At 36.6% G+C, this 26797-nt stretch overlaps 1 protein-coding gene across 11 annotated transcripts in view; it reads right to left on the reverse strand.

Moving 5' to 3' along the window:
- Window positions 1-26797, reverse strand: part of LOC103717893 (protein MOR1-like) — a 33582-nt gene that overhangs the window by 3438 nt on the left and 3347 nt on the right. For 7 of the 11 annotated variants that reach the window (XM_039124869.3, XM_039124871.3, XM_039124874.3 and 4 more), the window contains 40 exons: window positions 25334-25413; window positions 25055-25232; window positions 24912-24976; window positions 22874-22956; window positions 22678-22763; window positions 22426-22539; window positions 21354-21473; window positions 20953-21055; window positions 18252-18388; window positions 18039-18104; window positions 17825-17942; window positions 17692-17732; window positions 16742-16813; window positions 16527-16631; window positions 16218-16323; window positions 13097-13209; window positions 12845-12932; window positions 11188-11288; window positions 10922-11029; window positions 10700-10805; window positions 10536-10615; window positions 10151-10300; window positions 9970-10045; window positions 9735-9859; window positions 9532-9642; window positions 9300-9449; window positions 9134-9208; window positions 8955-9036; window positions 8732-8853; window positions 8555-8656; window positions 8401-8475; window positions 6150-6245; window positions 5951-6052; window positions 5742-5843; window positions 5287-5469; window positions 5096-5207; window positions 4765-4841; window positions 4459-4538; window positions 3393-3458; window positions 3166-3295 (listed from right to left, as the gene is read on the reverse strand). In XM_039124869.3, coding sequence (XP_038980797.3) covers window positions 3166-3295; window positions 3393-3458; window positions 4459-4538; window positions 4765-4841; window positions 5096-5207; window positions 5287-5469; window positions 5742-5843; window positions 5951-6052; window positions 6150-6245; window positions 8401-8475; window positions 8555-8656; window positions 8732-8853; window positions 8955-9036; window positions 9134-9208; window positions 9300-9449; window positions 9532-9642; window positions 9735-9859; window positions 9970-10045; window positions 10151-10300; window positions 10536-10615; window positions 10700-10805; window positions 10922-11029; window positions 11188-11288; window positions 12845-12932; window positions 13097-13209; window positions 16218-16323; window positions 16527-16631; window positions 16742-16813; window positions 17692-17732; window positions 17825-17942; window positions 18039-18104; window positions 18252-18388; window positions 20953-21055; window positions 21354-21473; window positions 22426-22539; window positions 22678-22763; window positions 22874-22956; window positions 24912-24976; window positions 25055-25232; window positions 25334-25413 — 4086 coding nt within the window. The remainder of the gene's footprint in view (window positions 1-3165; window positions 3296-3392; window positions 3459-4458; window positions 4539-4764; window positions 4842-5095; window positions 5208-5286; window positions 5470-5741; window positions 5844-5950; window positions 6053-6149; window positions 6246-8400; window positions 8476-8554; window positions 8657-8731; window positions 8854-8954; window positions 9037-9133; window positions 9209-9299; window positions 9450-9531; window positions 9643-9734; window positions 9860-9969; window positions 10046-10150; window positions 10301-10535; window positions 10616-10699; window positions 10806-10921; window positions 11030-11187; window positions 11289-12844; window positions 12933-13096; window positions 13210-16217; window positions 16324-16526; window positions 16632-16741; window positions 16814-17691; window positions 17733-17824; window positions 17943-18038; window positions 18105-18251; window positions 18389-20952; window positions 21056-21353; window positions 21474-22425; window positions 22540-22677; window positions 22764-22873; window positions 22957-24911; window positions 24977-25054; window positions 25233-25333; window positions 25414-26797) is intronic. The other 4 variants (XM_088703351.2, XM_088703350.2, XM_039124870.3 and 1 more) reach the window with 1 other exon arrangement.

The raw sequence follows: 26797 nt of genomic DNA on the forward strand, positions 1-26797 counted from the left end.
TTTAAAATGAAACTTGTTGTCATAATCGTTAGTCAAGAATTTTAACAGCATGACTTTATTTTTTTGGGTTCAGTGACTAAATTAAGAGCAGTAAGGAGCTGAAAAGGCATGTTTAGGCAAATTATGAAATAAAAAGCAAGAGAAGGAATGTAGTATATAATTCTGTACAAAGCAGGAATATTGTTACATGATTGTATCCAATTCAAAATATTCCCATGCTATCATATAGACCATATTGCTAGATAAGCATCAGATGTAATCATAAGATTCATAACTGGATTTTAGGATCCATATTTTGGATTTTAAGGTCAAATCTAACCATGGCTTTGATGCATGCAAGTCATAATTTCTACATGCCATGTGCAATGATTTGACCCTTTTGATGTCTAACCTTAATTATTTATCCATTAGAAGCCTCTACCATGTATGTCAGAGAGAGAAGAAGAGGGGGAGGGGGGGTGAGTCATAAATTCTACTATAGAGGGGACAGATAATTTAATTCACTCAAATTAAAAAAAAAAAAAACCCAACAACTCCTTACGGTTCTAGGATATCTGGCTAAACTATGATTTTAATGGACATCATATATTGTTATAACAAGTATCTAAGCATGCATTGCCACCTTTTGCCCTCACTAAGTCAAGGAATATAACAATGCAGAAATGGATCATTTGATGTCTAATGCATCTTTTCCCCTATTAAGTGATAATAATTATCACCAGAAGAACAGTTATCATGTTAAAGAACATGAAGTGTTCTTTTTTCTAGTATAACTGCAATATTCATCAAGGAGCCTTACGGTCGGAAGCAAAATATGGGTATCAAACATGAAGACCACATGACATCCATCAGAACTTGAATAAGCAACTATACATATAACTAATATGGCATATTCAGTCTCTCAACATCTCAAGAGAAAGCATTAAGCACTCCAACATTACAAAGTTTTCCTTGACATGTAACTTCCAAGACACAAAAAAATTCTCCTTCAATTAGTCTCCACAGTACATCTCATACCGACATAGCAACATCTGGATAACGAGTCACCAATAGAGATATGTCATAAGACAATAAGTATTTTGTCCACATTGGAGCTTGGGCAGTATACTTCACTGATACCTCCTTTGCATCACCAATTGCCATAATGGGACCATGAAGTTATTAACTATCCCTCCTCACAACAATGAAGACATGATTGACAAGCCTGTGCAGCCAGAGTGGATTGGTTATGGATAACCATTTGATGTGAGTCAAGCATTGGCTGAGCCAAGTCAAGCTATTAGGAAGGTTGGACAAGTGAATTATGATAATAACCAGCCTTCTCATGAATCTATCCCTCAGTTAGGATTTAACGTGCAGAAAATCGACAATTTTGGAGTTTTCTGAGTCCAAGCATACATCTTTTACCTATTTCTGTAAGTACCACCAATCTAAAAGGCACTAGCCTAGGCTACCTCAGTTTACAACCCAAGGCCAATCTTAGAGCCCAATAAATTACCATAGCCCTCATATGCAGGCTACATGCCTAATGGCGGGGCAAGTTTGGGTATTAGGCATGTTAGATGGTGGGATCATTACCGTCATTGTCTTACTTATTAGTGCCCATACACTTTGGTTACAGCTTAAATGATCGGATTTTTTTTTCTAACCAGCTATTCTAATGTATATATTAATTATTCATCATTGGTAGAGTTGCTCATTGCAATATACTTGAATAATAGAACAAATTGTTGAGTGATTAACCAATATTATATAGTTTGTAGGAACAGTTGTAATTTTCTGGGTAATATGTCTTGTTTTAAAATATACATCCCCAAATAAATGTAGTATTTTTCTGATTTAGCTTCCTTTTTTTAATTTAATGTAATCTATTTCTAATTGTTTTGTAATTTTTTATACTCATATATTTTGATTAAAATATTTTTTATTTTATCTAATCTTCATAATCACCTGGCTTTCATCTAATCACTAAAGATTCCTGTTATTGCCGTAACAACAATTGACTTTCAAAACATTAGTACCATTTTCATCATCCACAACAGGTTCAAATCTTACTCTATGGAAAAGCCTTCTTTATTTTAATCTATTTTCTCACTTTTTCCTGAACTTTTTTTTAAATAGTTACATAAAAATGTTCTTCAGTAGCTATTCAATTTGCAATACACAAGGTGACAATCTCTGCTTTTTTGTTTGAAGTAAAGCTACTTCAATATGTTTTCTGCATTCTATGCAGCAATGACTAAACTAAATCTCCCACACCCAAACTGTCCACAAAAAGAAAAAAAGCAACCATAAGCACACTACTAAATAATGTTTCAAATAACTTGCAATTCTCCAACCTGATACCCATCAGATGGCATAGAATTACAGCACCTTCTCAATCATCAATACCTAGAATGCATAAAAGTTAAAACACTATTGAAACACCTCAAACCTACATTTTAAGTATTACCGTATCAAGAAGCTGTGCCAACCAGGCACTGACACAATATGTTCCCTGCCACGCCATTCATGCCAATGCTTGGCAAACACTGGCAGGAAGCTGGTACAATACTATTATCACTTGCCAGTAAGTCACTACTGCAGTATGTATTGTGCTAAGCTCTTCGGCACTTAAATCCAAGCCTCAAATGCAACATTTGCACATATGCTCCATTAAATAGTTCTTAAGGACAAATGACTAGTAAGTGTTTCAATTCTCAAAGGCCGAAAGGAAGAGATGACTGGGAACCACGGAAGGAGATGTGATACCCTTGGTCTTTTCTTTCGTTTTTGGCTAAAAGGTACCCATCGAGATGGGAAACAACACATGGCATGATCTTTTTTGACACTCAAGTTTGACTTTATTAGTGAACTACACATATTCTATTCATGACAATTTTTTATCTATCATGTTTTGCTTTTCTCATGCAAGCATGCTGAGTTCTCAGGGATGTCTCTGAAAGGGGAAAAAATATCACTTCACTAGCTAATAAGGAATAGCGACCAAAAATAACAAGCAGATTCCCATGCATTCGATAATAGACAGGTACTCCTAGGAAGAAATCCAAAAAATACAAGAAGTGAAAAGACAATATTTTGCTTTACAAATAACATGATCAAAAATATTTATTCATAATTTCAGAAAGAAAGACCTTAACATGATATATCTAGGGAGTACTCAACCTGCTCAGGTGAACCCAATGCAATGATATCAAGAGCCTCGTGCCAGTCTGCCGGACCATTAGCAGTAGCCAGCTGTCTGGCTAACATGTGCCTCTCCACATTGGAAACAGCATAACCAATGTTTTCCCTGCTGATAAGGCAAAATATATGATAAAATGCGAGGAACACAAATACATCATGTTCAACACCAAAATTTCAGCTTATTATCTTTAAGCTATTCCAGGTACCTTGTCACCATTGGAACAGACATGGAACGTGGGAGAACTTCTCCACTTTGTTCTGCTATATCTGACCTGAAATCCAAAATAACATTCACAAACACATGAGACTCAAGAGTATTATATATCACAAATATAAGCTTTAAGACTGCAAGAGATCATATGACCACCCTATACATGAATCTGAACCAATATTTAAAAAAAAGAACCTAATATATCTGGAAGAATAGAATATGAAAGCTGTCACAACTAACAACCTCACCTAAAATGTATAGTCAGAAGGTCATTTTTTTTGGGTTCCTTAGTCCTATATAAGTACCCAAGATTTTCTCGACAAATAATTGATGTTGGACTAAACACACGATCTTATAGGTCCTCACATACTCCCCTCGTTCAAGTCCTGACGTCCTCGTCAAGCTAAGAGTTTAAATCGATTCAAATCTAATCACAAGCACCACGATCGGCCCATGGTCAACCTCTATGAATCCATGCTGCAGTGTCCCTTAGTCCACATAGGCTATGGGCCGGGTTCGCTCTGATACCATTTGTCACAACCCAGGACCTCATCCAAAATGGCTAGCTAGAAGTTTTTTTCTTTTTAGTTTCTTAATCTGTATAAGTACCCAAGATCTCTTTGGCGAATAACCGATTTGGGACTAAACGCACGACCACACGGGTCCTCACAAAAGCAGTAAAATCGACGATTATGCTAGAAACAAAGAGACATCAAAACAGTGTAATGTAGTTAATAAACCTTAAGACATATATTCGTTTACAAACATTCAAATTTTCGACATTTCTAAAATCTACATCACAGCAGCAGCATGTATGATGATTTCCCTCAAAAGATACTAGAATGAGGCTGTATCACTGTTTCCAGTGTGAAATTAAGAACAATTTCAAATATCTTAGTTCAAAAGAAATGTGTAATTCAATCAAGATCATAGTTTAACATGAAACGAGACGTGCATTTTGCAAGTTAAAAGTCAAAAAATTTGTGCATGCACAGACATACTCAGAGAAACAGATACATGACAGTAAGAAGGGAGAGAGAAAGAGAGAGAGAGAGAGAGACCCGTTTTCTCTAACTGATCGCCTTAAAGCTGCTCTAGCCTCACCCGGCTTTCCTTCCTTCCTCTTATCCATTTCTCGGGCCTGAATGAAGAAACAGCAAATGACATCAAGTGAAAGCAGGATTCATCCCAGACATGTGGAAGTGTCTCCTACTTCTGTTATGGCTCTGCCACCACCCAGTAACAGGCATTGAAGCCATTAATTTCTAACCTTCCTCTTTTCCCTCTCCACTCCTCTATGAAATGAAAACAACATTTTTCTGTGTGTGGTGACAATGTGGTCCACTTTAGGGTCTTGATATACTAACCTTCCACTTAAATCTATCATCTAGCATGCTTTTTTGAGCATCTGATAGCTTCCCAACATATCTCCAAACATCCTCCCCTGTTCAAGAAAGCAAGACATTAAAAACAAACATGTTAACCATAACTATTAAGAGTATGACCTCTAGTATTTTACCTTCAACTGCCTTTATGAACATAAACAAATGTGAATGAATTTAGATAAATTATCAGAAGGAATGATTAGAATAATAAGCATTATGATGATTAATTAGTTCACTAAATCAATGAACCATTATGCAATAATTCATTCAATCCTATCAAATGTTGTAGATGTACTGAATGTAATGCGCATACCTAAATTCTTATAAGCAGTAGCCATCGTATTTAGAGCAGCTTTCCTAATTTCACCATCTCGTTCTGATGTCAACCCAGCAACAAGTTGCAAAGACTTCAACTGTCCACTTATCTGCAGAAAAGAAACAAATAAACAAGATTTATGGAAAAGCATTAAGACTACAATTACATCAGAAAAATCATCAATGCACCTCAGCTCCATAGTGGTCAATTAAATATCCAACAAGATCAACACATTCTATCCGAGTACGGTTATTTTTTGAACGCAAGCCCTCCAAAATGTATGGAAGAAGCTTTGATGCAGAATAGATAGCGACAATCTGCTTCATCAGTTCACGCATTTTCTCCCTCACTTTTTCAATGTTATGACCACACTGCATTGGCAACAACAAAAACCATTACTATTGTGCAATATTTAAGGCCTCTGGGTGCACGGTAAACAATTCAAAAATATGACAATAGGAGTTGCAGAAAAAAAATCAAAAATAGCAATTATGAAAATGTACAAATATTATTTTATAGATACTGGAAAGGATATGGCAAATTGAGAGAATAAAATCATCATCTAATTGCATTGCAACACAATAAGCAACAGTTGGATCTATTAAACATATATTGAATACCAAATATCTACATGTAAACCTACCTTCTCTACAAGGCATGGAAGAAATATTGCAGCCTCTGCCTCAGTTAGAGTATAGCCCTCATCCTTCAGAGCAACAAAAAGTTCAGGAAGAAACTCCAGCACCTGCTCAACATGTCCAGTAATATACAGATGCTTCAGCAACCAGTATAACAAATGATAGAGATCACTTGTAAGACCATGAATCAATTAACAGATGGGAAAATATTTACCTTCAACAAGCATGTTGTGTTAGACTCACAAAACCGCAAAACAAACCACCTCAAAAGTATGTCAAGAAGTTCAATCATTTCTTTCACACTTGTCGGCAATGCCTACGCAATAAAAAGGAATTGAACTAAGTTACTAAGATATATAATGCATGCATATGTGCATACAGATCTAAGTAAAATGAGTGTATAGTGAAGCCACCTTTTGTAACATCTCAAGCCCATCAACTTGCTTCTTAAAATCCATGCTCAAGAGTCTCCTATGCAGGTCTTCTCTAAAATGCTTCATAAAATCACACTGCCGTAGATGGTGTTTGACATTAAAAAAAAAGGCAAATGCTTGACTTTTCAATAGTAGATGGCAATATATATCATCAAAGCAGAATTATTACTAATACTAAATATTATCCATTTTCATTCAACATACATGTGAAAAGGAAATAAGTACATAATACACCAATCAAATTTCATTGTCATGTTCAAGCTTTTTTTTACTCCATAAACAGCTATCATTTCCATCAAGCCATCCACAAATATTTTTTTTTAACACTCTAAGATATCTTCTCGAGCATATGGAAGCTGGCTAAGAAAGCCAAAAAGTATAACTAGGATGCCAAATTCAATGTTGTCTCCATTAATTTGGGTCATTCAACGTGAGGTTATTTGGCAAGAAGCTGTACGGTGTAAGTTGAAGTTCATACACTCTCTGCTCTTTATATATTTGGCTAGGCAAGTTGCAGTTGGCAGTCATTATGTACTTAGTCTGTCAATTTGAACATCCCTAGATGATGCAACCACAATGGTGGTGCACAGTGTTTAGGAGGGGAAAAGGGAATTACTAAATGCCATTGTAAAGCCAGAGGATTCAATAATGAGCTACTGGATGAAGAATGTAGGTAACATTGACGATATCCCTACTACGAATGAACTCATCTGAGAATGATTAAGTTAAACAAAGATGGAACTGGGGAAAGAGAACCCTTTTAAGGTCTTGGAGAGGAATCTGCTTGAAGTTTGAGAGTCTCAAGAAAAAATTTCATTCATTTTCGGATTGACATTGGTAATAATGCAGGACTGGTTAATCTGTGGCTTCTTAGCAACTTATGTCAAAAAGCATGAGATTTGTAAGTTACCAATAGGAAAATTTATCTAGAGTTCCTTCTTTTTATGCACATATTAGGGTAAGAGAATATTAACTGAATATTAACTCAACTAAAGTTCGGAACTGGATTCTACTTATGGATTTTGTGTGATGATCTTCAGTATTCATAATAGGTTTTACATGAAAGTGTCATCATTCTGGTTTGGTATTACTCTGAGATCATTTTTTTCATTAAAAATATCTCTCTTGCATAGAGGTGAACTTTATAAAGAAAAAATCAAATGTTTGGCAATGCAAATACCCAAAAGTGGTTATTGAGAAAAGCTAGAAAACCAAGCTTCTGGATTATTAAGCACCTTTTTGTCTGTTCAAGACAAATTCACTGAAGGCCTCCTATAGTTCAAGCATTCAAAGATGCAGCTTGTTGTAGACTGATGTGTCCTCTGTCAAAGTTCACACAACATATTTTTGTGACAAAGGTAACTTTCCTGAAGAGTAATTTGAGTGGGCAGACACTCCCTACAGCACTTTCCCGAGACACCCTTCCTTGAGGCAACATGAGAAGAAGCATTTGGTCCCCTAAGTTAACTAATGCCTGAGATAAAGTGGCGATTAATGGCTACAGAGGATGCTATGCTCTAAAGGAAATTTCCCTTTGTAGCACTAATCTTCTGCTTAGAGTGGCAAACCTGCTTCAGAATATCTAGAAACTCATCTGCACACCTGCTTCCTAAGCATTTTCTTATTAATATTTTTTTATAAAAGACCTGTTTCCCTGTGACTGCATCAAAATCCACTCCTGCACCCACACAACCTTCTAGTAGCCAAGGAATTTCCATGCCAAGTGGCATTTGCTGATGCTCAATGAATTACACACACATGCTCATCATTTCTGGTTTCTCATAATGCCTCAAGCTGGGGCATTTTGGAAAAAAATTTCCCCTTAATTCAAGTCAGAGCTACTACATTGGTGGAGCTTGTAGCGGCCTATGTACCTGTAATTAGTAAGGCATAATTTTGATGGTTATTTAAAAAGAGTATATATAGTTGATAGACATGGAAAAGGCCTTTATACAGGAAACCTAAATAGTCGGATTCCTGAAGAACAGCTCGTATGAACTGATGGCATGCTGGTTATGCATTGATCCCAAGGACACTGGTAGGATTTAGAGGTGCCAGACAGAAAAGGAGGCAAGAGAAAACAGGTGGGCCCAGGAAATAGAAGTGAGGTACCCAAGAATTAACGACACCTATGACGTCCAAAGATCTCTCTCTCTATTCAAAAGGGAAAAAAATGATAACCATGTTCCGAAAGCTTAAATCAGATAACTTTGGAGTTAGAAATACAAACCTCTAAATCTTGAATCTGCTCAGGACGTGGCTCCTCAAACTTTAATCGGCGTACAACATATCTCTCTCTATCTTCCTGTATAGCTAACCATGCAGATATCAGACATCTAAAATCTTTGTATTGATGCATATTGTGTTCCTTCATAAAAACAGACCTTATTTGAGTCCTTGATGTTAAACATAGCTTGTGACTGGACTGCAAGATCTTGAACGGATACAAAAGTGTCATGCTTTGAAGACCTTGTAGGAACACCTCTCTGTCCATATATAAAGAAAATAAGCATACAAACTTTTGTAGAAAAAAGTTTGAAAGTTGAGCCAACAGAACAGACCGAAGATATGGTCTTGTTTCCATGTTTAGACCCACGATCACTGAAACTATTTGAACCTGGTTTTGCATTTCTTGTGCTGGATTTTAGACCAGTAGAAATCACTTTGGTGGAATCTGAAGCTTCTGGAAGGGGAAACAATCATGGGTATTACAGGGAAAAAATAATGACAGCAACTAAGATAAAAGCATGTCAAAACAAAATGGTCTAAGATGCAAAAGAACACCTTCGGGTAGACCAGAAAGTTTTAACCGCTCAAGAATAAGACCTAAAGCTGGTCCCTTCAAATCCTTCAGATTTTTGGCCACCTAAGCAACCACAAGATAGGTATTAGGAGTATGTGACTGACCAGAGCAATAAACAATGAGGGAAGTTCAAAAGAGATTTAAAAATTTAACCACATACTGCTTCTTGTCCACAAATATTCAAAATTTCACCTAGACAAGATTCAGCAGCTTTTCGAACTTCTGCTGACTTATCCTGGAGAAGCCAGACAAATGAATGAATTTATATATCATACATAAATTTTTCTAGAACAGTGACACTGATGAATGATCCATGTAAGCAATACCGAGAGAGCAGAGACAGCTGTCTTTAGTAGGTGCAAAGCATCAGATGACTCGTTAATTTTTGCAAGATGCCTAGACAACCAATCAAAAAGATCTTTTCGCCCCTCTGTACCAAGCTTTGGTTCAGCCAATGCCACTGTAATGTACGGAACCTGGAAAACCGAAAAATCTTTGGATCACTATATGCCAAAAGCAGAAAACAATTGTCTGAAATCTCCTTGGATCAGCAAATACCATTTTATCAAGTTGAACAGCTCCAATCCATGAATCTAAAGTATTCAAAGTGCATTCTCTCATGTGCTTTTTGTTGTCACCAAGACATTTTAGTACATCTGCCAGAATTCCCTTTATAAATACAGTGTCAGTAATCATGTCATCAAGACTTCAAAATAATTTAGGAAAATAAGAATCAGTAGAAACTTTTGCTTAAGTGAAACCTTGCTCGACTTCTCCACAGGAGGACCCATGGCAGATGCAAGACCACCAATAGTTGACAAGGTTGCCATCACTAAATTTTTATTGCTATCACATAGACGACCTCTTAATGCTGCGAATAACTCCCCTAATAGTCAAAAATAGGAAAAGAATCAGGAACAAAGTCAAAATGAGTCAAATTTTTCTGAACCTTACAACCATACGAAATTACGAATAGTACATTATGTGACAGCATACCAGTGCCAGCAGATTGTATGCGTTTATGAGCTTCTTCCAGAATTTTATTGACTAAGTCAATAGACTCCAAACGAACCTGAAGTTTACATATCTATCTCAGCCATACATAGTACTGAAAAGTGAAACCTGCGGATGATGGCAACAGTTTTCAAGCTCAAGAACATAGTTATTAACATCATACCTTCCAATCAGGACAGCCAAGATTTTTCAGGAGAATAGGTGTTATCTTTGCACTAATATCTTCCCGTGGTAGTCCATCAAAACCAGCAGCAGATGTAGATGATGTGGAATCTAAGGTTTTCACCATTTTCTTTGGAGCTGCAGCAGCACCCTGTCAATTAACATGATAATTTTTACTAATATTGTGGGTGTCAACTAGTGCAGCTGGTAAAGTCGTTGGGTTGTGGTACCCAACGACCTGGGTTTGAATCCCACCTACGCCCAGGTGCTGGGTTGGGGCAAGACCCTCCTTTCTCTCAAAAGGTAAAAAATAAAAGGGAAATAAATGTACCACAAATGTTGAACTAAAGGATCTAAACTTCCTAGACCAGCACTAAATATTATACCTCAAATGGATTTTTTTCATACTCCGCATCCAGAGCGCTAAGAAGTGCAGGCTTGACATCAGCCAGGAAACCTTTAATATCTGCAGAGAACAAAAATTTAGAAACTCTACAAAAATCAGGAGCAGCCATCATTCTGAGCTAAATTAAGGAATAAGGATCATCACCTGGACCAACAAACTTATGTAACATTCCAATCAGTTTGATAGTCGAGTTTCTTGTTGCAGCAGCACTAGATTGCAACCCAATATCCTTGCAAAAATCAATCAAATCCTACAATAAAACAAAGCAGCACTCTGTCAGTTAAAGAAGAAGAAATGAAACATAGCTGTAAAAGCCTATAATGTAGAAATAGCACATAGCAAAATAAGCAAAGAACATATGAACACCTTCAATTTTAAATGGGAAACCCCAAAATCTTCAACAGCAGACACCATCCATAGTATACCCTCACTAAGAACCTTGGGATTTTTGTGTCCTTTCATGATTTTGTAGAGCTACAATGTAATAATCAAAAGTTGTCAATCCTGTTACCTAATAAATTGAAAACAAGTATACAAATGCATATTCTATCCCAACGCTCCAGATATGTAAAACAGCATATTTAATATAAAAGCACATAAGGAAACTAAACCATAATCCCATCTCTGCTTACTCTATCAAATATAAATCCAGGACCAACTGCCTCAGAGAAAGTAGTGAGGCACTTCATTGCATGGGCACGTGTTTTGATATCAGCAACCCTTTCACTTATGCCTGTCAAAATGAAGTATGACTCAGAAAAATTCTGTAAGAGTTGGTTTTCATAAATACAAACTCACTGAAAGCAAAAGACAAAATAAACAGAAGGCAAACTACAATAATAAGCCACAAAAAAAGGAAGGCAAGAACAAGTTGTAAAAAGTTGGTATAATATGTTAAGTGAGAATTCTATTCAGAATTTTAACAATGTTCTATCTAACAACAATAGGGAAACTTAGAATGATATTGTTAAGGTAACCATGCTGTATTAAGTTAAGTTAAAGCCACCAAAGTATCTCGTCAAGTATATAGGGTAGGCAATTTTGACAAGAACCCAGTAAACCTGACCTGACAGTACCGAAAATGTCCGTTCCAAGGGTTGGGTTTGGGTCCAAAAAAGGTTGACCAGTTGGCACATCAAGTTCAGGTTGCGACGATCCAACCCATTTATTCATAATGCATAAATTTAGTAAAATACTCATATATGTAAAATCTGTGTTATAAAACAAAAACCCTGAACCCTCTTCCCATCTCTCCACTGCCCTGACTCCCCTCCCTCTCTTCCTCCCCCTTCTCCCTTGGCCATGTCCTCCTGATCTTCCTTCTCCTCTTCTTCCTCCACTCTATCCTCCTCTACTTTGACAACACATCTTTGCCAACTGACCAAATCCTGCCAGACTGGCAACACGCAGCAGTCCACTCTCCGCCACCCAACTACAGACTGCCTCCCTGCAGCAGTCTATCACCTGTCTCCTTATTGAACATCACCACCATTCATTAGCATTCTTCTTTTCTTAGTTTGCTGCCCACATTTCTCATCCTCGCTTCCACTTATCTTCTTCCACTGTCCTAAACTCCTCCTTCCAAGAGTCAGGTCCAGATCAGTCTCACTGACCTGCCGACAGGTTAGAGTGGCAGTGATCTGTTAGCATGTTGGACAGGTTCATGTCAGGCAGGCTGGGCCTTGAGAGTAGACGTTGATTTGACCCATTACCTCCCAAGGGTATTACATAAACGTATTTACATAACCATATCCCAACTACTCAAGCTGGCTCCATGGATCCTTATTCACCAAATATTCCTATTAGGGCCACCTCTAATGTGATTTCAAGCTTTTGCAAATATTTTCTTACAATTGTCATCCATGTAGCCTTCGGTCTTCCCCTCCTCCTACATCCTCCAACAGAAATGAATGTATCTCCTTTTACTAGAGCCCGCTTATATCTTCATTGCGCATGCACAAACCATCTCAACCAATTCTCCGTCACTTTATCCTTAATTTGTGCAACTCCAACAACTCCTCTAATATACTCATTTCTTAATCTATCCTTTCTAGTTTCACCACACATAATCATATTCACATATGTACAATATTATACTCACATATACAAATATTGTTGAGTTTTGTTATACATTGTTGACCCCTTCCCTTACAGTTTAAACTTTTGGAGTATAGTGGTTAGTTAACAATTACATGCATGTATTTGTGTACATATGGGAACATAATTATATTTATACATTATGTACATTTATGAAGGATAACTATGAAAATTTTACTACTAAGTACATACCTTGAAGACAGAGTACGGCACATCGTTTTGGAAAGCGTTTCACAGCTGAAGCTATGTACGTAATAACCTCAATGACTTGTTGTTGAACCTGTTTCATCAAATAAAAATTGAAATGGAAACTGGCTCACTTGGTAAAGTCTCTTGCATGGAGACAAGAGACCTCAGCTCAATCCCACCCTCACCCTACTCTTTAAGCAGGCTTCCAACAGTCCCAGCTCTATAAAAAAACAAAAAGTAAAAAAAGTGAAATACCTGTACATTCTTCTCTCCCCATCCAGGAACAGCACACAATAAACGAATCAAAATTTCAGCAGACCGATCAAGATCTCCAAGATTTTCAACTTCCTGCTTTAGCAAGCCAGTAGCTGTCATAAAAAAAAGTAGCTTTTTCAGTGCTCAACTATATTGTGAGCTAACAAGGTTAAAAAGAAACAAAAACATTGTATATTTAATGTATTTAAATTAATTAGGATGTATTATACTATTAGAAAAGTCAAAATAGAAAATTAAACAGGGAATGCTAGACCTTCCATATAAAATAAGTTTCTCCATACCCTGCAATTACGCATTAATAGTTTAAATCCAAAACACATACAATGTGCATGTGCGTGCACGCGCGCGCAAACAAAGAAAGAGAGAGAGTACCGGACCGAAAAATTAATCAGTTCATAGCAATTTCCTGACATCTTTCTTGAAAGTAAGCCTCATTCTAGAAAATAAGTGCCCAAAGAAAAGCAATGCAGGGCATCACAGCATTGCGCTAGCACCTATTAAATCACATAGTAAGCTCATCTGAATGGCAAAGGAAGACAGGAGGATTCAATCCAACTATATAATATCAACTACTTTATCTTCATGTCTATGCAATTTGTTCCCAAAAATGGAGGATCCATTAGAACTCCTCTTATGCCAAAAGCAAAAACTTTATTAACCTAATATAACATTAGTGAAATATGCAACATGTGTTAGTAAATCTTAACCGAAGTTCTACCACAACCATAATAATCAGACATACACATAAAGACAAGCATAAATACATGCACATAATCAACAATGACCAATATCATATCATGGAAGTAAAAATGAGATTGTTGGAAAATCGGGTCAGGAACCCTTGATTGCAACACCTAAATGGACTGACTTACGCCTACCATATTTCTTCCACTAGTGCTTACACCAAATTCACATATGAAACTTGTACCACCACTTCTGCTCCATGCCAGAGCTGAGTAGGGGCAAGGAATTCTACCTGGTCACGGTTCCACTTTATAAAATACATTCATTCGAGTTGTATACTCCTTGTCTTCCATCAAAACTTTTTAACCTGTCAGTAGTTCACTGTATTTATGTTTTCTTTCCGGATCAGTTTGCTAGAATTATTATGTCTTGTTTAAAAATTTTATCTGTATACTTTTGTAATGGGCTGAGGTTTGATATTCAAAGCATAAAATTTCAATAATGATGTCAAACTTCATAAATTGGAACAAAAGTTTTGAGACATAGGAAAAGCCCTTGAGTGCCACCATGTCACCCCTTTAACCAATAATATTATTAAAAACTAAGCACCCAATTGTGCTCCCGACAATCAAAGATCTTAGGAGCGGCAAACTAGGGACAGACCTAACCTTAAACATTTTTTTTTCCATAGAGTGGCAGCCCTAGGAGTCGAACCCATGCCATTGCACTTCTCAACCCAAGCCTCTGCCACTCCACCAAGCAAAGGCCACATTTAATAACTTAAATACTGACGACGTTCAATATTTCATCTCTACACCCTCTTAAATTTGGTGACCTGTACCATTCACACTTACAAGGGCAATAAGCAAATCAAGCATTCTAACTAAACCATGAGGAAAGAAAAAGGATACTCAGCAACAGTCTACCATCCCTTGTAAATTTGTACAGTGCTTCAGATAAGAAAGTTCACAACATTCAACCACATTATCACATCTATAAGGAGAAAATCAAATATTGTTCTGAAGTATTTTCCAAATAGCTTAATTATGAACTCCATTGGAACAAATCATTACTTCTTCATGTCCCGTGCAGATCTTAATCATTTAAAATTTTCCAAGAAAAGCCTTCAACAAAGAAGGCTGCCCTAAAGAGTTTGCATACAACTCAAAGTCCTAATATATATCCACCCTTATAGGCAAAGATCAGACATTTAAAGGCTATGCTATGTGCTAAGTTTTACGAGTCAGGCATAGCAAGAAAACTGGGATTCGCCAATTGACAAAATGAACTGCAACCTAAATTGAATGAAAGTCTAAGAGGAAGGTGCAATGTAATGATTCACTAACAAATTTCAAATCACAGCCTAATTAGCATTAAAAAGTATCACCCTCAGCTGGCAGAACAATTCTACTCCCTTATTTTCTCAATGTAAGATGGAGTTCTTCCTAGAATCTATTATATATTCCCAGAATCTCCTTTCAAAAGACATGTCTAGCAGCTGTAGGAATTCTAGCAAAATCAGACACCACCTTGATTTGAAGCAATGCATCATACAAAGATAGTAAAGTAGATGCCCTTTGCCAACTCCAGGGATAGTTTACTTGGGTTCTACAATGATGTGTCTAGCCTAGAAACCAAAAAAAGCCTGTTTCAAGCAAATGTCCCTGCCTCATTTTATGTCTTAAATCCCACACAATCAGAGAATAAGAAGCTTCACTGTGTTAAAGTTTCTAAACAAATCGTGATTGCGGAATTACCGGCCATACCATGGAACAATGACCAAGGCCTAGAACTGCACCAATGATTCATCGACCACTTTCTATAAGTCACACCTATTTCTGCTAGCCTAGCTGAAAATGACCATTAGAAGATTGCAAGATCCAAGAGATGGCATTGTTCTGTAGTCTGTATCTTCTCCACGGGTCTCAGCACATCAAAAACGTGTGTACGAAGTACCTACAAAAATTCCAACTGCATTGCTTTCTGGATAAGCTTTTAAAGTTCTAATAAACAATGCCACCCACTATAGTGTCAAATAAAAAAGAAAGCAAGGAAGAGCCACCTAATACTCATCTCTACAGAAGATATTTTGTTCTTGTTCCACATCAAAACAAAAGATGATAGCCAACTCCTTGTGCACACAATAAATGACGCATATGAAGGATAATAAGCACAAGCTTGAGAGACATTGACTGAAATTTTTTTAGCGAAAAAAGGCATATCGAAAGATGTTGACATCTAAAACTAACTTCACCATCATTCCAGTAATTCTACAAAAAAATCTGATTAAAAGAAACAATAAACCTGATGACAAAAACAAAAACTAAAGAGTTAATTCCTCATCCAATCAAAGACATTATAATTAAAGACAGCAACAAGAAGTAAAAGAGATGGCTTGTGGAGCATAACACCAAACCTTCAAGGCGTTCTTTCCAAACACCACTCTTTAATTGAGATATTGTCTCAGCCTTTATAAGAGAACTCAATTTTCCTTCAATCTCTTCCAGACTCATATCACCTGGCTGCAAACAAGATTTTGACACATCACAAGGTGCCACTCAAAGAACCATCTACAGAGAATAGCAGCCCACAGAAAAATAAGAAAGTATTTTGCTTTTTTATCAAATTATTTGCTTTCATTAGCATTGCACGTCGATATTCTACCATGTACAGATCTTTCATTAAGTTAACAAGTCAAAGATTCAGTTCCTAATAACAAAAATACCTCAACATCTTCAGTCTCGACTGATCCTAAAGCCTTTGACTTTCCAGGCCCATCAGCCTTTTTCACAGCGCCTGGTTTGACTGAGCCACTTTTCTTAGTAGTCAACTGAATAAGAATTTATACCATACCATTATAAATCAATCAGATAAAAGTTAAGACTAAGCAGCTGTGACATTCTCCACATATAAATTTGATTAGTAAAAATTGCAACTCACTGCTGCTTGGGCATGCTTTTTCCCTGTAAGCATGCTCGCTGCCGATCTTCTCACAAATGAGCTGTCAGCAGGCTTCAAATAATTGAGGAAAAAAAGTTGATTTTAGTTCCCATAGGCGTAAATATAAAATAAATAATTCAAGAAAACAGCTTTCTCCAGTACCCATGGTAATAATGATCATTTACAGTAACTAACTGGATTGAAAAAACTAATGAGCACCTATACAACAGAAAACCTAGAAAAGGATAAGGAGTTGCTAACAAATTGGTTCAACAAGTCAATATAACATATTAATTATCTAAAAGAAACAGATCTTCCATATAAATTATACAATGACAACTTGGAACACAAAAGCAAGAATGCCATACAATTTCCCATACATATCAGTGCAACACAAACATGAATCGCTGTAGTATCTTTATCGAATCTAGCACAAATCTCCATAAAAGTACAAAAAGAATAGCAAAAAGAAAAGTGATTACTTAAAGTAAACGAGCAGGCATGCAGTGAACAAGCCCAGCAAGACGGGATGTATCTTTCCAGTGGAGTAAAAGCTGACAAAATTTTAAAGCAGTTTTAAATGTTCAGCCGACAAGAATGTGTTTCAGGTATAATATAATCATTCTCCAAATGCAATAGTTTTCCTATTGTTGCATTTTACTGTTTTTCCTTTGAGAATATTTCATCATTAAAATCAAGCTATTTTCAGTTTCAGAGCATTTCCAACAGAACCAATGTGCTTTTCTGTTGACCCAAATGTCACGGTTTTCTGCTAATCTAACCAATTTTCACAACGAAAGTTTTCAACCTAATAGACAAGCTTTTTCAATAGAATCTTGTAGAGTGGAATGGATAAGAAAACTTTCTTTTATAATAGACAGAAACAAATACAGTTACCAATATGAGCATAGGGTGTTTTTATCAATGAACAAAACCAAGAATAAACTCACCCCATGACCAGAAATACTTCCACTTGAAGTTGAGACCAGAGCTGGCATCAGACAAACCAACATCAGGACAAAGGATATCTTCTGAAGTTTTATAAAGATAAAAATACAAAAATATGCCACTGAAGTTTCAGACCTGATCCTGAACTAGTAACCATACCACCACTGGTAGTCCCAATCATTTCTGATAGCTTCTTTTTCCTCACATCATCAAGCTTTTCTAATGATTTTTCCAAAGGTTTCATACCAACTATCTACAAAAGCAAGAGATAAAACAACAATGAGTATTCATGCTTGTTGTAGAAAGTAGCAATCTTCTTGATGCATACGAAATGAAAGGCACTTCTTACCTTAGTTATAGCTGCCAAAGCAGCAAAAGAGGCATCTCTCACTTCTGGAGTACCATCATTCAAGCACTATAAATATCCAATAGACGCATCAAAAATATTCGAATATATATACACATACATACATATATATATATACCCAACAGATCATACTACATATCTTCAATAAAACTATAACAAATTAAGCACAGAGTATAGGTGTTGATATTTGCTCACCTCCATGCAGATAGGTACAAAATCTTTCTGCATCTTAAGTACAACAGCTTTATTACTTGTCTCAATACAAAATGTGACCCAGCTTAGTGTTAATGAGCGCACAAGCGGAACTTTATTTTTCACAGCCACTCTAACATCTGCAACAATGAGTAATCAACTAAAACTTAAACAACTGCTAAACTATGTGCAAAAGATTGGTCCAATTTAAAATTCAGAGTGCCATATGAATCCACAAAATATACTAAAGAAGTGTAAGATTAAAGAGCAAAAACTTGATACAAATGTCCTAAGATATTTTCTGATGCAGGCCGGAAAAAAGCCATGCCCAAAAAAAGCAATAATGCCCAAAACTCTACTGACACTGAACTATGCACAATCAGAATCCAACCAATGGTAAATAGTCACTATCAAAAGGCATCCAACCTCTTACAGTCCAAAGGCTCCAACCCTTGTTCCAAGACAGACTTTGAGTCCAGGGCAACCAATGGTGAATCTAGTCACCATTGGTTGATCTAACAATGCCCTAACAGGCATTGGACGGTAGATAAGTCACCATCAAAAAAGAAAGACCAAGAGCGGCGAGATTACTTAGTTTAGGTTTCTTAGGAGTTGTTTATCTTGTTCTTTTTGGACTCTGAGGGTACCCAAACATTCATAGATTTGTAAGGGAACCTCGAGCCGACGAATACCCCAACTTATACTCATTTTTATCATTGAAAAATTAATAAAGCTTCTCTTTTATTGGGTGAACGTTGGTGTTCTCTTTCTGCGTCGTGGATTTTACATAACCCTGGTGGATTCTAGCAATTGGCAAAGCGGTTAGTTGGTGGAGTCCTTAGTCATGGAGCATCGTGAAGGCGTCATTAGTCCTTAGCGACAACAAGGCCTTATTTTAGTTTTTCCTCAGCATCTAGATCCATATCTTTTAGTTTGCAACTTGATTATTGTTTTCAAAATTCTAGGTTTAGATTTACTTCTATTGCGTAGCTTGCTCTAGTCTTCCGATGGGTAACTCTGAAAATTGCACTAGGCCCCCAACCTGCATAATTTTCATTCCATATGAGGAAAATACACTTCTTTTGTATCTATAGTGTGGATGAAATTTGACTTGTGAAGCATATTAAAATGTGTCTAGAATACCACATTAATAAAAGCAATCATCAGAACCAACCCTTATAAAGTTGTAAGGAAATGGGATTGTTGGATTAACATTTGGCAGCTCACTGGACAAACAACAAAAGAAAGCATCTAGGCAATGCATAATTCTATAAGAGAATGTGAGGCCATGCAGCGATATACAAGTATACCAACAAGTAAAATCCCATTATGATCGAATGAGTGAGATCTGATACATATATGCAGCAGTAATTTCAAATGTTATCAGTCCCTAAAAGTAGCTCTCTCTATGAACAGCTTAATTAACCATTTTGCTTGCCAAATTCTCCCCATGTAATCCCCCTTTGCCGTACTCCTCGATGAATGCATAAACCATAATACATCTCCATCTTAACAAAATGCGTGAGAAATGCATGTATTGACAAGGAAGTCTTGTTACATTACCTATTATAACAAATGATTATTGTTGGGTGACCGAATATCAAAAACTAAATATAAAAAATAAAGAACAAGATGATGTAATCTTTATTTATCCTCTTAAAAGACAATGTCATGTGACAACATTAACCCTCAATTCTCCTTCAGTACCCACCTTTCTGACTTCCCAAAACCACAATTTCTCTCACCAGAAGTTTTTGTGATAAAATTTATAATCCAGGTGTTGCACTTGTGTCAGAGATAAAAATACACAAAAGCCCTCAGTTTGCAGTGACATGTATTCATCATAAAGTACCAAATAATATGTGGTTACTAACCAAGGCCGATCTCTAAAAGATTATGTGAACCAAATCCTTACAGTCTCCCCTCTCCTTTAACTCTACAACTTTTTTTTTTGCATAATAATGAACCTAGAATAGTTGAATAGCATCTTTCAAGGACCACCTAACTTGCATTGCATATTGGCAAACCGTCACAATTAACCCCCACTTTCTCCTGTACTAGTTTGACTACCAACATAAAGTCAGTTAAATGTTAGTTTTTGTTTTGAATAGTTAATACTGTACAGCATGTATTTATAATAATGCTTACTGGTAAAAACAAAGTATATCCAATAGAATTCATAGTATAGACTGTGCAGTTGTGTATATAAGAATCATAGTTTGACTACCAACATAAAGTTACTTAAATGTTGGTTTTTGCTTTGAATAGTTAATACTGTATAACAAGCATTTCTAATGATGCATATTGGTGAAAGCAAAGCATATCTAAGAGAATTTATAGTATAGAATGTGCAGTTGTGTATATAAGAATCATGTGCCCTGATTTTCAAGCTAGTGCATTATTAAAAAAAATGTTTAATCTACAGAGAATTCTCCCAACCATTTGAACATTTATTTTATAAAATCAATATATTATTCTAAACGAATAGGGGTTAAATATCACCATGGTAGACCATTTTAGGTACCAAACAGCAGATGCAAGATATGACGTTAAATATCACCATGATAGACCATTCTAGGTACCAAACAGCTGATGCAAGATATTTGTTGTAAATCTTTAAGCCAAAATATATCATTTGTGGCACATATAAACACTAGATGGTAACAAATGATGCATATCATCCACCAACTAGAATAAAACTCACCCTCTATAACATCACCAAGAGTCAAGCACGCTGACCTATGCATTGCTTGGAGGGTCAGAGTAAGAGCCTCCGTCAAAGTTGGTTTTTTCTCCTTCAACTTTTCCTGTTAACAGAGAACGAATAAGCATGTCATATCAGATGATACAATATACAACACTAAGCACAGCTTGAAATATGTAACAATTCAAGATAACACATCATGAAGGAAAAATGCTCTCATGCTATTCGACAAAAATAAAGCTACTACATCCTGCCAGCAGGGGTGGGAAAAGCCCTTATGATATCCAAGACTCTGACTGACAGCTAGCAGAATATACAGCTTACAGTAGAACATTTGACAAAAGTTAGAATTCAATAATCCAAGAGCAAAAGGAGCAATATCAGACTTTAATATTACTTACAAGTAATACAGGCAGCAGAAAGCGCGAGCTAGCAGCAAAATGATTTCTTAGACCTCTAGCCAGATTCCCTATTGCCTGAATAGCTTCTACTGAAACAGCTAGATTCACATCTGTAACAAGCTGCAACCCAGACTCACAATGAGAAAATTTTAATCGTACGGAATCAACTATAAGTATGAAGTCATGTCATCCATGCATTAAACAGACAAAGCCATCATCAGTTTTACAGGCCTCATTCCGATTATTTGAATTACAAAATGCAGGAGGTGAAAACTTTATAATTGTCAGACATGACAGGGCATTAAGAACAGGAGCTCTAAACAACTAGCACAAGAATCTCTATAAAAGTGTACAATTATATCAAATGGTGTGTCAGCATTTGCACTTTTAAAACAGGCTGCACATAATTTGTAAGATATTTATCAAAAATAAAGTAAACATGATAAGGAAAGGGAATGTTTTTGTTCTAATTGGCAGTCCATGTATCAGATGATCAAATCCTCCAATAAAGTTTGTAACAACCCAGGACCTCACCCAAAATGGCTAGCCGTAAGGTTATTATTTGGGTTCCTTAATTCTGTATAAGTACTCAAGATCTACCCAGCGAATAACCGATGTGGGACTAAACACACGCCCGCACGAGTCCTCACATACTCCTCCCGTTCAAGCCCTGACGTCCTCATCAGGCTAAGGGTTCAAATCTAATCACAAACACCATGATTGGCCCGTGGTCAGCCCCAATGGATCCTTGCTGTAGTGTCCCCTAGTCCACAGAGCGGACCCAGCCAACCTATGTGGACTAGGGGACACTGCAGCAAGGATCCATTGGGGCTGACCACGGGCCAATCATGGTGTTTGTGATTAGATTTGAACCCTTAGCCTGATGAGGACGTCAGGGCTTGAACGGGAGGAGTATGTGAGGACTCGTGCGGGCGTGTGTTTAGTTCCACATCGGTTATTCGCTGGGTAGATCTTGAGTACTTATACAGGATCAAGGAACCCAAATAATAACCTTACAGCTAGCCATTTTGGGTGAGGTCCTGGGTTGTTACAAAGTGAAAGTCGAATCTACCTTCTTGAGTGTCCGGCAGATCTCTGTAAAATCCCCAGGAGCGATTCTTTTTGTTGAAGCAAGCTTGGTAAGCTCCGCAACAGCATCCCTCCTTTCAGACCATTTAGCAGCTTTCTGAAAATATATAATCATGTACACTAATTATTAATTAAGAGGTGTACTATAAAGCAACCACAGTGAATTTTCAAGACCAGATATTCAACAAGAAAACAATTAAATGAAGGCACAAAAATGTTGTGAAAAGGCACTAACCACTCCATCCCAAAATCCAGATTTTTCCAAAGGCGCCAAGATATCAACAGGGTCAACAAGTTCATATTCATCGATTTCCTGGGGAGCTGAAAGTAAATTTACATCAGCCTCCTCAACATAATATATCAGAACGACCACATGGTTTAAACTGGTTGCTCAAACTGGAACAAGCATTTATAAAGAATTTTTTTACTACCATCAGCCACAGATTCTTCAGAAGCACCAGCACTTGCAGCTTCAATAACAGCTTCTTGCTCCGGTTCCTTGTCTTGCTCAGATCTGATACAAAGTAGTCAGAGTATTAATAGCATATCATATAGTGGTTATTTCTTCATGTCATTTCTTCCCAAACTTCAACTTGAGGTAAAAAGGGAACTCAAAACACTATTAAAGTAGAAAAAACCTATAACGAGAATAAACAAACACCTTAAATTTTTAAAGTAGTCCTGTCAAACCTGCATGCTTGAGATGCTTCACATATGCAAAAGATGACACGACATGTAAAGCAAGATTTTGATGCTTCACAGTTCTCATCACTAGTCATATTTCATCTAACAAAGTCATTATAATATTGATATTAGCCAACACATCATACGAACTTGCTGAGAAACCCTTTTTCTTTTGTTTTTTTTTTTTTTTTTTTTGGGGGGGGGGGGGGGCGTGGGAATCAGTCAGGCGGGCCTATGCCTGAAGTTAGCCTAGGGATTAGTAACTAGGGCGCTTGGGCCTGAAGTTACAAGGCCCAAGCCCAACTTTAACCTGATTATTTTTTCAGGCCCTGCTGGGAACAAGTTGAGCGCCGTTCATTTTTCGCACAATTTTAAGAACTGGAACAGTCCAAAACAAGTCGGGTTTCCTAACTTTCAAAACTGATGGGCTTTAAAGCTTAAACCTTGAGCATAAGCCCCTTTTATTTCATCGGGACTTCAGGCCACTCAGGCCAGCCCATCAACAACCTAGACATGAGACTTAAGATCCATTAGATTTATATAAAAAAAAAAAATTCATACATGTTAAACACCTATATAACACAGTAAAAAATTCTTTAGAAGATACCAGAATTTATTTAAGTTTACCATTGCCATGCTTACACAAAATGCAAGATCTCCCCCAATATCTTGAAGGATTAAACTAGTGTGGTGAGAGGTAAGCTATTACAACAATCAAGGACCATAATGTAATCAACTCCACGAAGATATTTAATCAGTATTTGGTATAAAAGTATTCAATCTAAGCCTATCTTATAGCCATTTTACAGATATTTCACATCTTCTTAGCCTATAAAGACATACAGAAATATTTGGCTGTTGTAGATCAGTCAGATACATAAGAGGATGAATTCTTAAAATAGTTCGAAAACAAACAGAATTCAGATGCTTCTTAACCTTCATTAATCTATAATTTACCTTCAACAATACAAAATTTAAACAAAAAAAAACTTTTAATAGTACAAGTTAATCATCTAGAATCAATGATATACCAGGGGGAACACAATCTTCATATACTACTAGTAATCATCTGGATTAATATTTGTCTGTCAATGTACAATAAGTCAACTGAAAGTTTATAATTTCAATGTGATAAGGCATAACATTATAATGATTTTCTTCCACGAATAAGTTGGGATAAATAGCACATGAAGAACTTTTACCTATAATAATACTTTAAAAAACTTCTTTAACTGAAGTTCGTAAATTTCCAATGCCCATGTTCTACTGATATATACTTTTTAGCTACACCATTAAGAATGTCATATCTTTTAGGTACAGCTTGATTCGTGGACATAGGATTGTTGTACTTATTCTCAACCTGCTTGGCATTGTTGTTCCAGTAATAAACTTAAATTTTGTCCAGTCGCAATTTTTTGATCAAAGCAACAATAACTTAAAATAATGTGGTCAGCTGGACTTGAGGGACATTGTCTTAAAGCAAATCAAAAATAAATCAGGTGGAGGCAGAATAAACCAATGATAGGCCTTATTAAAGCTAGTCCTTATGGAACTGCTATCCATTAAGTCTACTACAATAAGCAAGTTATGAGAACAACAATCCCTCTGCTATTATAAGACAAACTTGATGTGTGCAGTTGAATAAGTGGTCATCCCTCTGCCATTCATGAATCAAATTGGAACATGGAATCTCTTACAATATGCTATCCAACCATTAACATGTGATTCAGTTCTAGAAAAATAGACAGTCGCAGAAGAAAAGATACAGAAAAAATATCAAATTACCTTATTTTGCGAGCTGGCTTAGCAATTCCAGTGACATTGGCAAGTTCAGCCTCCAGCTCTTTTTTCTTCAGACAAATAGAGAGAGCAATTCAGCTGCACAGTACCAAACATAATTCATGATACTAGAATGACAAAATCCTCACCATGGTATCTCGCATTTTCTCAAACAAAATTGATTTTACTGGTTCCTTTCCAATCCAACGACATAACTCAAGTGTCAGTCCTTTAGAAGATGCACGAACATTCTGGTCTTGATGATCAAAAAGCTCAGGAAGCATTTTCAAAATTTTTTTGGGAGGAACAACCTTGGCCCCGAATTCACTTGACATAGAAAGAGTTAACACAGAAATGACAGTAAGATTATTGTAAATGATGAAATCAGCAAAGTGAAACCTCAACTAGGAGAGAAAATAAACGCAGACCTCAGAGCTTGAAACATAACATCAATAGCTGGCACAACTGCTTTTGCAACTTTATTTTTTATAGCTTTCTCCATGGCTTCCTGAAATCAAAGTGTAGTCCAAATAAGATTGTCTTGCAAAAGAAAAAAGAAAAAAATTGCATACTAGCAACTAAACCACTCACCATGAGATATCAGTCCGCTGACTACGAAAGATCTATGACAGTACTTCAAAAATGATCACTGACCATATGAGTATATTTATAATTTCAGTCAATTGACTAAAGAATTCTTCTTAGATACAATCTGTGATGAAACCCCCTTCCCTCTCCTCTCTCTCTCTCTCTCTATCTCTCTCACTCTCTCACTCGCACACACAAACATTTGATGATTGGAACTGGTGTAAGTCAGATAAATAAGATATTGCACACTCGATAAAACACTCTCGTTTTACATGCTAAATGGAGGTGTCACCATGGTCCACTGGTGCAATATAACAAATGCACTCTCATTTTGCAATGTACCCTCATTTCTGATCTATATTTAGAGAACCTTATTATGAACTATTCAATCCAAGCCATCCCACAAGTCAACTCCAATGACATGCTAAATGGAGGTGTCACCATGGTCCACTGGTGCAATATAACAAATGCACTCTCATTTTACAATGTGCCCCCATTTCTTATCTATATTTAGAGAACCTTATTATGAACTATTCAATCCAAGCCATCCCACAAGTCAACTCCTATGACCCATCCTGTCCTGAACCAACTTATCCTAGAATACTAAACATGACCCATAATGACCCATCCTGTCCTGACCCAACCTATCCTATCCATCTTGACTGGAACCATCACTAGTTAGAGATGAATTCTGATAAAACGCATGAAGAAGAAATGCACTCATAACTGAATGGGAGTACAAAACTCATCAGATAACATACCCAACAGAAACATTTAAGGTGTCTAGAGACAAAGTAGAAAACTTGCGGTAATTCAAGCCACATTGTGAAGAAGGAACAGAACATATGGTCAAGATGGGGGCTGAGGGGCCACTTATCAGGGTCTGCAATACCTAGGTTTGCCAGGATTAAATATCAACCCTAATTAGTTGACTGCAATGAGAACCATACAATCAATTACAAACTACCAGAACAGCCAGAAGACCTAACCAAATATGACCCAAGCAAACCAATCTGATATAATTCATAAATTTTCCATGCTCATCATCAAGATAAGGATCCGAGATCCAAAACATGCTCGACCAGTTAACAACGAGATCAAAGGCAATGAAATGTTTGACATGGAGACAAGCATCAAAAACAGTGACATACATAGAGCCAGACACAAAGGGAAAAAAACACTTAGGGGGGCAAATATCTATTTGCACAAATAAAATGAATGAATACAGCAAAAAATAAAAGCTTTAATCACTTAAACAGATATATGTTTATAAAATGTAACCAAAATTATAAGTATTTTAAATC

This window comes from Phoenix dactylifera, chromosome 8 (assembly GCF_051530095.1).
Source record: "Phoenix dactylifera cultivar Ajwa chromosome 8, Ajwa_hap1_PhDact_Kaust_v1.1, whole genome shotgun sequence".
In the NCBI taxonomy this organism is placed as follows: Eukaryota; Viridiplantae; Streptophyta; class Magnoliopsida; order Arecales; family Arecaceae; genus Phoenix; species Phoenix dactylifera.